This window comes from Anolis carolinensis, chromosome 2 (assembly GCF_035594765.1).
Source record: "Anolis carolinensis isolate JA03-04 chromosome 2, rAnoCar3.1.pri, whole genome shotgun sequence".
In the NCBI taxonomy this organism is placed as follows: domain Eukaryota; kingdom Metazoa; phylum Chordata; class Lepidosauria; order Squamata; family Dactyloidae; genus Anolis; species Anolis carolinensis.
Window position 1 is genome coordinate 188,973,329 of NC_085842.1, and position 12,530 is coordinate 188,985,858.

General features: G+C 46.8%; 1 protein-coding gene across 1 annotated transcript in view; it reads right to left on the bottom strand.

Annotated features, from left to right (window-relative positions):
- Nucleotides 1–10,641, bottom strand: part of LOC100564542 (sodium/potassium-transporting ATPase subunit alpha-1) — a 42,779-nt gene extending 32,138 nt beyond the window's left edge. The window contains exon 1 of the mRNA XM_008119744.3: nucleotides 10,433–10,641. Coding sequence (XP_008117951.2) covers nucleotides 10,433–10,444 — 12 coding nt within the window. The 5' untranslated portion in view covers nucleotides 10,445–10,641. The remainder of the gene's footprint in view (nucleotides 1–10,432) is intronic.
- Nucleotides 10,642–12,530: the final 1,889 nt, after the last annotated feature.

Genomic DNA, 12,530 nt, shown 5'->3' on the forward strand with positions numbered 1-12,530 from the left:
AAGTCAGATTCAGGGCTTGGAAATTCAGCCCTGGGATCTGGCTGCATGACATGGCGCCCCCGTTTTCTTCGTCCTCCTCTTCGGTTCTTCTTTCACCATAGTCCTGAAACAAATCAAACAATAACTCTATGGGTCCATTTTGTCTAAAGTCCCCATATATTTTTTCAGCAAGCTGCGATGGAAGACTGGGTGTATTTTCCCTAAACTTTTTGGCAATGCCAATTGGAAAGTCACTTCATTGATAACACCCTGTATTCTGAATGGTCCAATATATTTGGGGCCCAGTTTTCTTGAAGGTAACCCCAATTTGATGTTTTGGGTACTTAACCACACTAGATCTCCTTTATCTAATTTATCGCCTTCCACCCTCTTTCTGTCTGCGAACGTTTTATACTTTTTGTGTGCTTCTTTTAACGAAGCAGTCACTTGATTCCAACATTCCATCATTTGCGTTTTCCATTTCCCTGCCTCTGTTCCTTCATTTTCTGTCCACCTCGGCAATTGGGGTAAAGGTTGTATTTCATACCCGTAAACTACTTCAAAGGGGGTTTTGTTTGTTGCTGAATGTATAGTTGAATTAAAGGCTAGTTCCGCAAACGCCAACCACTTAGACCAGTCATTTTGTCTCATGTTAGAGTACATTCGAAGGAACTGCCCAAGCGTTTGCTGAGTACGTTCTACCGCCCCGTTTGTCATGGGGTGAAAAGCAGAACTTAAACTCCTTTCTGCTCCTAGCATTTCCAAGAATTTTTCCCAAAATTTTGCTGTGAATTGTACTCCTCTGTCACTGACTACTCTACTTGGACATCCATGTAATTTGTAAATATGGTTTATGTACAATTCAGCTAGTTTCTCAGCCGATGGTAGCTTCGTCAGTGCTATAAAGTGGGCCTGTTTAGAAAACAGGTCTAATACTGTCCAAATATAACGATGTCCTTTGCTGACTGGCAGTTCTCCCACAAAGTCCATAGCTACACATTCCCAAGGCCTGGTAGGTTCCGCTACTGTCTGTAACAATCCCATAGGCTTCCCTCCTCCCGATTTATTTCTGGCACAATCATCACATTGGACAACATGATTCTTTATGTCCTTCCTCATTCCTGGCCACCAACAATGTTTTGCTATTGCCTTTGTTGTTTTGGTAATTCCTGTATGACCAGCGCTCTGGTTGTTGTGAAAACGATGCAGAATCTTAATCCTTAATATTGCTGGGATATACAGTTTCTTGTTTACAAACCAAAATCCCCCCTTCTGGTCCCCCTTTTCTGCGTTGGACGCGATCCATTGATCTCCTTTATAAGACTGTTTTAGTTCATTTCCCCAGTTATCTTCCCCGCCGAGTTCGACAAAAGCCGTGTCCTCCTTTTGGGTTTGTGCTCTTGTCCTGACAGCTAAGCCCCATTGTTTGTCAGAGAATATTGTCCCCTCCTTTGCTGTGGTTAGGCCTTCGTGTTGAGGCATGCGTGAAAGAGCATCTGCCAAGACATTCTGTTTCCCTTGAAAAAACTTTAATTGGAAATCGAATCTGCTGAAGTATTGCGCCCATCTGATTTGTTTGGGGGACAATTTTCTAGGAGACTTTAAATACTGGAGATTCTTATGGTCAGACCAAATTTCGAATGGGATTCCGCTTCCTTCGAGGAAGTGTCGCCAGCATTCTAAGGCTTTTAATATGGCTAATGCCTCTTTTTCCCATATTGGCCAACTTTTTTCAGTTTCGCTGAACTTCCGTGACAAATATCCACAGGGTTTTAAGTTCCCATTTTGATCCTTTTGCAATAGCACTGCCCCGTACGCACAGTCTGAGGCATCGCAATGGATTATGAAAGGGCTCCTGATATCAGGGTGTTTTAGGATGGGTCCTTCAGTGAAGCATTCTTTTAAGGCCTCGAATGCCTTTTGGCATTCTGGCGTCCAACTCAGTTTGGCGCCGGGAGCTTTCACTTTTGCTGTCTCCCCTTTCCCTTTTGTTTTTAAAAGTTCTGTAAGGGGTGCGGTTATTTGTGCAAAGCCTTTTATGAAGGGTCTGTAAAAATTTGCAAACCCCAGAAATGATTGTAATTGCCTCCTTGTTTGAGGCACTCCCCATTCTTTCACATCTGCTACTTTAGCTGGATCCATAGCTAACCCTTCTGGAGACATCCGATATCCCAGAAAGTCAATTTGAGTTTTATTAAATTCACATTTGGACAGTTTTGCGTACAGCTTTGCTTCTCTTAGTCTCTGCAGAACTTCCCGGACCAATTTTACGTGCTTTTCCTTATCTTCAGAAATGATCAAGATATCATCAAGGAATATGAACACCCCTCTGTACAATAACGGGTGTAGTATTTCATTTATAAGCTGCATAAAGCAGCCGCTTCCATTTTTTAACCCGAAAGGCAAAATTTCGTATTCAAAATGGCCGAATGCGCAGGAAAATGCGGTTTTCCAAGTATCCTCCGGTTTGATCCTTAATTTATGATACGCTTCAATTAAATCCAGTTTAGTAAATATGCTCCCTTTCTTCAATACGGTAATTAAATCCTTGACTAAGGGCATAGGGTATTTATTGTCCTTGGTAATTGCGTTTAAATTTCGATAATCAATGCACAATCTTAGGGAATTGTCTTTCTTTCTCCTAAATAACACTGGAGCCCCGAGAGGAGAATTAGATGGCTTAATGAAGCCTCGAGCCAGGTTTTTATCAATGTATTTTCTCAATTCCTCCTTCTCTTGCACAGACATGGGATACACTTTTGGTTTTGGTAAGTCTGCTCCTGGGGTTATTTCAATCCCTACTTCTATATTTCTTTTGGGAGGCAATTTACTGGCCTCTTTCTGATTGAAAACATCCGCAAAGTCTCTGTATTCAGGTGGCAATAGCTGTGGGTCTATTTCCCCCGCTTCGTCTTCCTCGTCCTCCTCTTCTGCAATTTTGCTTATCTCCCATTGCATCTGCTGTTCTTTAAATGCTAAGCTTTTTCCTCTCCAATCTACTTCAGGATTTGCTTGTTCGAGCCATGGTATCCCCAATATTACATGGTATGTGGCAATAGGGGCTATCACAAAGGATATTCTTCCTCCCCATTTGCCTATTTTGCATGGAACTCCCCGTAATTCCTTTGTAGATACTTCCCCAGCAGCGACTGATCCATCTAGCTGCGAAAATGCAATTGGGGAGTCAAGTGCCATCTGCTGGCATTTCAGCGCTCCTGCTAATTCTGGGGTTATAATGTTCCTAGAACACCCGCAGTCTACAAACGCCTTGCAGGTGGCCCGATTTTCTAGCCCCGAGAGGCAAATTGGTACTACTATCATGCGTTTGTCCCGACTCACCAATCTTTCCGAAGATTCTGGGGCCTGCACCTCCTCCTCCGCACGCCTCCCGGTTGCTGGCTTGGGCTTTGGGGCTTTTGGCGGCTCCCCCTTCCGGGCCCAGCATTCCGCTGCTCGGTGGCCCGTCTTCCCACATACAAAGCATCCCGGTTTAGGTTTGTTGTCGTCTCCTCTGGAGGGAATCCCCGGCCTCCCTCCGGGTCTTTCTTGCTTCCTCGTTTCTCCTCGACCTCTCGCCACCGGTCTTTGCTGGCCGCTGCTGCTCCTGAAGCGCTTTACTTGTGCCAGGGTAGATTCGACGCGCCCCGCTAGTTGAATCCATCCCTGGAGCGTCTCGGGGTCGTCTCTGTGCGCTGCCCAGCTGAAAATCTCGGGGCGTAGTCCCTCTTTAAATAGTTCCACTTTGGTTACTTCAGACCACTCCGGTACCCTTTCCGCGAGGTGGAGGAATTCCTCTGCGTACTCGGGCACCGTTTTGTCCCTCTGTTTTATTCCTTTCAGCTGGTCTCGAGCCCTCAATTGCTCTAGCCGGTCTCTGAACCGGTTCTCCAGTGCGGCGAGGAAGCGGGGCACTGACCTCAGGCATGGGTCGCGTCTGGCATGCAATTGCACATACCAGCTGGCTGCTCCTCGCTTTAGTGTGTTGCCGATGGCTCGAACCCTGCTTGCTTCGGAGGGAAATGTGTGTGCGTTGTCTTCCATGTATCCTCTAATGCTAATTAGAAAAAAGTTCAGTTCCTCTGATTCCCCTCCGTATTCCAGCTTGAGATCTTCCCTTCTAGGCATCCATTCTGCAGCCCTTTGATATTGTCTGGGCGGCATGGGGAAGGGTTGCATCAGGTTTCCTCGGGTGGCTCCTTGGAACACGCCGCGCCCCACTCCGGTGGTCATTCTGCGCGGCTCCTGGAAGTCTGCCGCCGCTGTTGGCTCTTCCGCCCATCCGCATACTGGCCTAGCTGTAGCCCCCTCATCTCGCCTTTCCTCGTCGTACGGCACATCCTCCTCCTCTTCCTGGACCCCCCGCTCCTCTCCGCCTTCGTCTGCGAATCCACTGGACCCGATCCCTGGCCCCAGTGGCCTTTCCACCCCGACGCCCATTCGGGGGGTTGGGAGCTCTGTTGGAGACGGCGGCCTCAGGGTCCCCAGGGCTCGCTGACGCTCCACTTCTCGCGCCATGCTGTCCCGGAACTGCAGCTCCTGCCAGTATTCCTCATCTCCCTCGTCCCTTGCCGCCACGGGGCTCTGCGTTGACGCCCGCTGGTCCCTCTGGCTCCAATCTCCTTCTTTGCTTGGTTCTCTCTCGGCGCCATATCGGCTGGCCTCCTTCTGGAGATTCTCTTCCAATAATGGCACCAATCTCCCCACGGTTTCCGACAGCCTGGATAAATTAGTTTCCAGGATGGATAACCGCAGGGCCACGGTCTCCGGCATACTTCCTCCAGATCCCCAACTGGTTTCTGCAGCTGCAGAGACGCCTCTTCCGAGCCTGGGAATTCTCTGGGTCACGCCGTTCGGCTTGGGGTACCCCGTAGAGGAAGCTATGGCTTGCAGCGTCTCTTCTCTCTTCGGCCGGGCCCCTTGCAAAGGCCTCTCTGCCTCATTTGGGCTTTGATCTTCTTCCTCGCTCATTATCACTTCACTGCGAATTCCGCAGGAGGGTGAGAAATGGGATTCTCGACTTTAATGTCAGGCTTACTTCAAAGGACCAGTCTGAACGCAGATCAAAGACAGCTGCTCTCAAACACAATCTTTATTGAAGAATACATGACTTTGGAAAAGTCGAGAATGACCTAATGTTTACATACATCTAATTTTATCACTTCTGATGCAACGTAACATCACACGCAAATATCATCATCAAACCCCACCTTCTGGATCACATTTCCACCAAGGTTTCTATCCCCCCCACACTACAGCAATTATAATTGTTTATACTTTCACCCCTGAGTTCCCAGGCTCATTTTATCTTCTCCCGCCAGGTGCTCGCATGTTTATGTTATGAAGTCAGATCCAGGGCTTGGAAATTCAGCCCTGGGATCTGGCTGCATGACAGATGGCATTCCAAAGAAGCTTGGGAACCAGGTGTAGACCGTGTATTCATGCTCGCAGCCCAAGTGTTTTTGCTGATCCAGCAAGTATGAATCAGCACACTGTACACATTCAATAAGACAGTTTCCTGGCTTATCATCAATCCAAAAGCTGTCACTATGCACTACAAATTCTACAGAAGCAAATGCAGCAATGATAAGGCCAATCACCATGACTTCCTATATACAAGGAGCTGGGAAAGTGTAGTCTATGGAAGGGGGGGGCTCCAACTTGTGACCCATATACCTCACATAAAATGAGGGGGGGGAGGATATTAGTAGTTTGACACCACAATGCTCCCAAGTGTCCACTCCCCACACCTGCCTCCAGAATCAATTCAAAGTAAAACCAAAAGTGATTTGAAATCACTTCTGGTTGCATTAGGCATGCCCATGAGTCTCCCGGCAGGAATGTGGTTGCGTAATATGCCCACTCCCCTCCACAATTACATACCAGAGCCTTTCCCCAAGCATTTGCTTCTTCTGTTTAACATGTCAGATAAGGTTAGCTAAATTATTAATATTATCACCATTACTACTATTATTTCTATCCTGCCTTCTTTTCAGTTAAGGACTGATAACAGTTGCTAGATTACACATACAGAGAAAAAAGAGGGGGAGAATCAAAAGCTTTGCTACAAGAAATTGAATAATACTTTAGACCAGCACTTCTCAAACTGTGCTCCTCCCCCCAAGTGCACAGTGGCCAGGAAGGAGGTTCCTGTTGGCTGGTTGCTCCCGCACTGGGGGGCCCATTGGCAGCAGTGGCGGAAGAGGTGTGTGGAGTGAGACCAGGAGGCTGGAGGTGGCTGTGCCAGAGGGGCTCTCTGGGAAAAACAGCTTGGAGGTGGTAGCGGCAGCAGGGGTCCCGTAGAGTGTAGGCCGGGGCCCCAGGGGCATGGAGGCAGAGCCAGTGAGGAAGGCGGTCTCCAGGCCCCACAGAGGGTAGCCCAGGGATGACGACAGGACCCTTTCCAGAGGGAGCAGTCCCTTGCTCACCAAGGACCCTTCCATTGCTCACAATGCAGACCTTTCCCCCTGTACCTTCCTTGCTTCCAGAACCCTTTTCCTGCATGGCAGGAAGGAGTTGGACTGGATGGCTCCTTGGATTGCTCCAATTATCGCTGTTGTTGTTGTTATTAAGGCTAGATGGCCATCTGTTAGGGCTGCTTTGATTTGTGCTTTTACCACATGGCAGAAGGGGATTGGTATTGAATGGCTCATTTGGTCTTCCACTGAAATATTGCTTAGTTAATGTTGGTTAAAATTGTTCTTCATTTTAAATGTTGTATTGTTCTTTCTTTTTTGCACTACAAACGAGCTGTGCATAGAAATTTGTTCTTTTTTTCAATTAGTTCACACAACCATCCTCCATCCACCTCTGGCCCAGCCTATCTGTCAAATTTTAAAATGCAATGCAGTTCCTGTGTCCAAAAGTTTGCCCATGCCTGTACATATACATTAAGTATAGTGTATAATATAATACATAAACATTTCTTGGAGCTCCATGATAAACTTTTCCTTCAAAAAGGGCTCCACAGCTGAAAATGCTTGAGAGCCCCTGTTTTAGATTCTTAAATGGAAACTGCAGCATCTGTAACACAATGAAATAACTGACCCCAATAGAATCTGTTATAGAATTTGGAAGCTACAAGAGGTCTTGGCTCACATTTTATGCAGATATAATTTTTGCATTTATTTTTTTTAAAGAACACTATATGTATTCACTAAATTTTAATCGGTAGTATGTATTAATTATGCAATCAAATATTCAAAGGTGTAATAAAATGTTAAAACATGGCTACTATCAAAAACTTTTAAAATTACATACCTACTTAATTACTATATTGTTTCCTGAAAACTGCCATAAACACCTTAGTACAGAGAGATGTTTAGTTATGCACAGGGTTGTTCACATATATGCGCAACAAGCACAAAAGACAAAACAGCCATACTGGGGGAAAAAAAGACCAAAATATCTCAATTTGATGACAGTCCTTAAAACTGACAGAAGGTCAAAAAGTTTACTGCAAGCCAATAGCCAAAAACCTGGTTTGAATGGAGAAGCCATACTGGCATTCACAGTGATAATCCAGTGCAAGCAGGTTTATGTCTTGAGGCTACACTTGAATCTCTGGTTACGTAAGCACCAAATCCAAAGGGCAGCAAAACAGGTTCAAGTAATTTTCCATTTTTCTCATGTTGAAATATGTTCGCCATTTGAGTCACTGTATTCTGTGTGGAATGGAGGAGTTTTTTTTACTTGAAACTCAAACTGACTCCTCTGAATCTGAGATCCCTTGGTGGTTTGCTTAACAAAGCCAGTGCTAACAAGGAGAATTCCCAGACGGGAGAATTTCAGCTTTATTTGTTTAAACCTAGCCAAGGGCACTAGCAGCCCATGTTCATTCAATTGAAGCTTTTACATTTTGTTGCAATTAAGACTTCAGCTCCAGGGCTGCAAAATGGCAATGAACAAAAAGAGAACTGTTACTTGTTAAACAGCAGTCTAAATGGTCACTTACTAACAGCACCTCATCTTTACCTTGTTTTTTTCCTTGGGAAATTGGCATGTGCACCCAGATTTCTAGGCTATTTTAAGAGATTATGGGCAACTCTTCTTCCTAGGAGTGGCCCATGGACTGGAAGTCCTGGCAAGATTCCAGAAAAGAAGCCTGGGCATAAAAATTGTGCAAAAACATAGTTACCTGGAAGAAGACTGCTCTACCCTTAGAGCTCTAAGGCATTTCACCTCAGATTAAGTAGCTACAAGAACTGGAAATTGGGTCTGCCAAGCATGACTCACTTGTCTCCCTCACATTCATAGCCATTCATGTCTTGTTGGCCACTACTTGACAAAATAAAAATCCAAAGGATATTTGTAAGCATTACATCTGCTGAACTCAGTAAGACTTACTATTTTGGACTAGGCTCAAGGAGCTGAAGGCTGTTCTGCTGAAGCACAAAGCCTGAGAACTCTTTCTTGTGACAAACAGCAGTGGATATGAAAAATAACTTTTAACTTTAAAGCTTAGTGATGTGCTTGTGGTCTACACATAGAAAAAAAGAGCAAAACACCCAGAAAAGGGCCTACTTTAGATGTAATCCACATATGCAAAGGTTGCCTATTCTCTTTAAAGTCAAGTCCAAAAGGGATCAAACTTTGTGTGGAGAACTACGCAACAGCACTCCACTGAACTGCAAGATCTTGTTGGTCTAGAAATTTCCTCCATTAAGCAATTCCTGCTGTTGTTTTTACCCGCCTTGCTTAATAAGTTATTACAATTCACAATCACCAGTCAGAACATAGTCCCTGGGGCTCTCACTGAAAGAAGCAAGGGTTGCATTCAAATTTAGTGTCTGAGGGATAAGTACAAGAGGGCCCATCATCTCCTGTGTCAATCTGAAACAGTGCAGCATAGAAATCGGGAGTTGAAAACTCTGCTTGAAGACCGTCCCCATTTCCTAAGACAAGCCTGCCTTACAGGTCTCTCTGAGTATAAAATGTAGATAACTCAAGAAGTCATAGAGTTGGAAGACAGCACAGGGGTCATCCAGTCCAACTCCATTCTGCCATGCAGGAAAAGCACTATCAAAGCACCTCAACAGATGGCCATCCAGCCTGTTTAAAAACCTCCAAAAGAAGGAGTCTCCAACAAACTTGGGAGGATGCAGAATGGGAAGGCAAAACAAAACCCCCCAAACTCTCATTCTTCAGGTGTTTTAGACTTCAGCTCCCAGAATCCCTGATCATTGGCCAAAGCAGCTGAGGCTTCTGGAAGTTGGGGTCCAAAACACCTGGAGGGCTGGAGTTTGGGGATCACTCCTTTAGATCCTCTTCCCTGCATTTCTGGGTCTTACTCTAGACGAGGCATAGGCAAACTTCGACTCTCCAGGTGGTTTGGACTTCAACTCCCACATTCCTAACAGCCTGAGGCCCTTTCCTTTTCCCAATTAGCCGCTTAAGCAGAAAGGAAAGGACCTAAGGCTGCTAGGAATGGTGGGAGTTGAAGTCCAAAACACCTGGAGGGCCGAAGTTTTACCCAACTGTGGCCCCCTTCGCAGTGTTGGGATCACGAAAAAAATCCGGCAACAGGAAAAAGGTTTGTGAGCGCCACCCATTTATTCAAATCTGTCAGCAACAACCTCCAGTATTTACAGTGGACTCTGAAGATAATGTTTCGGCTATACTCCACACCAAAAAGAAAGGCAGGCTCTTCAGCAAGCCTTGCAAATGCTGGTTTGTTAACAGTAAAAGTTTGATTTTCATACCTATTTTAAATATCTATATACCCGGAGATGAGCACCAACCCCCAGAGTCGGTCACGTCAGGGGAAACCTTTACCTGGAATCATGGAAAGCTTTCTCAGGTGGAAAGCGGTCGCGAGTGGAAAGTTTAAAGCAGCTCTGTTCTCCACGCGAAACCTCTGGAAACCATCCCGATAACAGTAAGTTTTAGGGAACGAAACGGGAACACAAGAGTCCTGGGTGGAGAAGGGCGGGGGAAATACAGCTGGAAGTGTCCTCTTCCGGAGAGGAAATCGCCTTCCTTCTGATTGTTCATGGCGCCTCGCCTCAAGAGCTGAACAATGAGAAGAAGCCTTCCCCGACGCCCTGTTCCACCATTTTGACGCCAGCAGGGCTCCCTTCCTCGCCTCCAGGCCAGCTTTGCTATAATACTGCTGACCAGGGGGAGGGGGGGGGGACACCATGGCGGGATCCCACGAGGGTGCATGACTGCAAACTCTGGGGAACAACACTTCCGTCTCCAGCTCCAACTCAACAGTAGCGCCTTCCTTCTTCCATCCTTCCCTTCACAGCGCGGGGCCACTCCACCCGCCTTGAGGGCGCCCCAGAGCGTCGGCCACTCCAGGGCTGCCTCCTTTCTTCCTTCCCTCCCGCCTTTCGCGCGCGGAGGCGCCATGGCCGCCCGGGAGGCCTCTGCTGCCCCGTCGCCACCAGAAGGAGGCTCCCTTGGGCTCGACCAGGTAAGACCGCCTTCCCGCCTTTTCTCCCCGCGCGCTTACCCCTTTGCCCATGGTGCCGAGGCACTCCTTCGGTCGGGAGTCCTTCTGACAAAAGTCCGCCGGAGAAGAGAGTGCCACGTGTGCGCGAGGAGGAGGAGGGAAGAGAGGGCTGCCGGGCGGCGGCTGTTGCTGCTTTTGGAGCACAAGGGATGGACGGAGGGCGGACACCTTTCCTGCCGTCGGCTTCCCCGAGCGACTGTCCGCCCGGCCGCCCCTCGCGCCGCATAAAGCCAGCCGCTCAGGCTCCGCCCTCTCCCCTTGGCCACGCCCACTCCCTCTTGGGTGGCTCTCTCTCCTTCCCCCCCTTTCCCCCCAGTAGTCTCCAAGGCCATCTTCCTCCGTTTTGCCGGCATTTAGGCGGCTGTGCCCTGAAAACGCGTGCGCCGTTTCTGCTATTTAACAGTACAAGTTATAAACATCGCACTTACAAACGACTCCTAGTTAAAACCGGGGGATCTGGGGAGTGGGGAGGTGAGACAACAGGAAGTGAGAGAAATCTACTCCTGGGAAGGGGAATTCACTCCTGGAAGAGTTATTAGTAGGGAAAAAAGGGTCTCAACTGAAGGTTTATCGCCAGTCTTTGTTTCCACAAGAAGTCAATGTTTTCAAAATCCAATTATTTCAGGGACAGGAAGTGAGGTGAAATCTTCTGAACGGACACAGACAGCAAAACAAACGCCACAGGGGTGTTAACCCCATGTGCCAGTGGTTCCCAACCGGTGGGTCCCCAGGTGTTTTGGTCTTCAAGTCCCAGAAATCCTAACAGCTCGTAGACTGGCTGGGATTTCTAGGAATTGTAGGTCAAAACACCTGGGGACCCACAGGTTGAGAACCACTGCCCTATGCTATCCAAAGCTAGCTCTGTGTGTATATACACTGTATATATAGGCGCTCAATGCAGTCATGCAAGCCACATGACCTTGGAGGTGTCTATGGACAACGCCCGCTCTTTGGCTTAGAAATGGAGATGAGCACCAACCCCCAGAGTCGGACAAGACTAGACTTAATGTCAGGGGAAAACCTTTACCTTTATCTCCCCCCCCCCCCCTCTATGTATGTTCTCTCTGTGTATATATATGCATTGGATAGCATAGCATAGGGAAGGGTCCCTGTTTCGAATTACATATGTAGGAATATATATATACACACACACGCACACACATACACACATTGACCCGTAGCCTGGATTTTGATTCGGGGTGGGATGGGAATTTTTCCTGGGGGGGGGGGCTGAATCTGAGTGAGAGGATCTACCCTAACAAATATTTTGTATCTTTATCCCAATGCCCCCATGCATATGGGATATTGAGCATGTTGATCAGATCATGCTATGAATAAACATAACAGTTTAAATAATAAATATAAGGCCTTCTCGCGGACCACCCTGAGAATTTGTGTTTCCCCCAAATAAGACACTGTCTTGTATTTATTTTTCCGCAAGAAGACACACTATGGCTTATTTTCAGGGGATGTCTTATTTTTATTAAGTATGGCACAATAATTTACATTTTTTCAAATATAGTTAAGTCATCATCATCATAACTCTCCAATCCCAGAATTCCATCCCAAATTTCTTGCGACTCCATTTCCTTTAGAACCATTGGCCCCAATCTTTCATGTCAAGCAATGGAGCTCTCATTAAATCAACAGCTCTTATCCATGTAACCTGCTCAGAGTGCATTGGCAACAACACTGTCAGTGATTTTATCTCTTGTTGATGGGGCTGCCTGCACCTCTCTGGTCACCTCCAAGATAGCAGCTGTCACGACAGGCCAGATCAGAAGGGTTGGCCATCCATAGCACTTGGTGCCAGTAGGCTACATAGCCATGCCTATCACTATGTCTTATTTTCGGGATATGGCTTATATTGCACAAATGCTTAGAAATCCTGCTATGGCTTATTTCACGGGTTTGTCTTATTTTCAGGGAAACAGGGCATGCACACACACACACACAAACACACATATATATGTTCTAACTTATGTATATAAGTCAGAACAGGAACTTTTTTCAGCATAACTCCAACCATACACACACACACACACACACACGTGTGTGTGTGTGTGTGTGTGTGTGTGTGTGTGTGTGTGTATGGTTG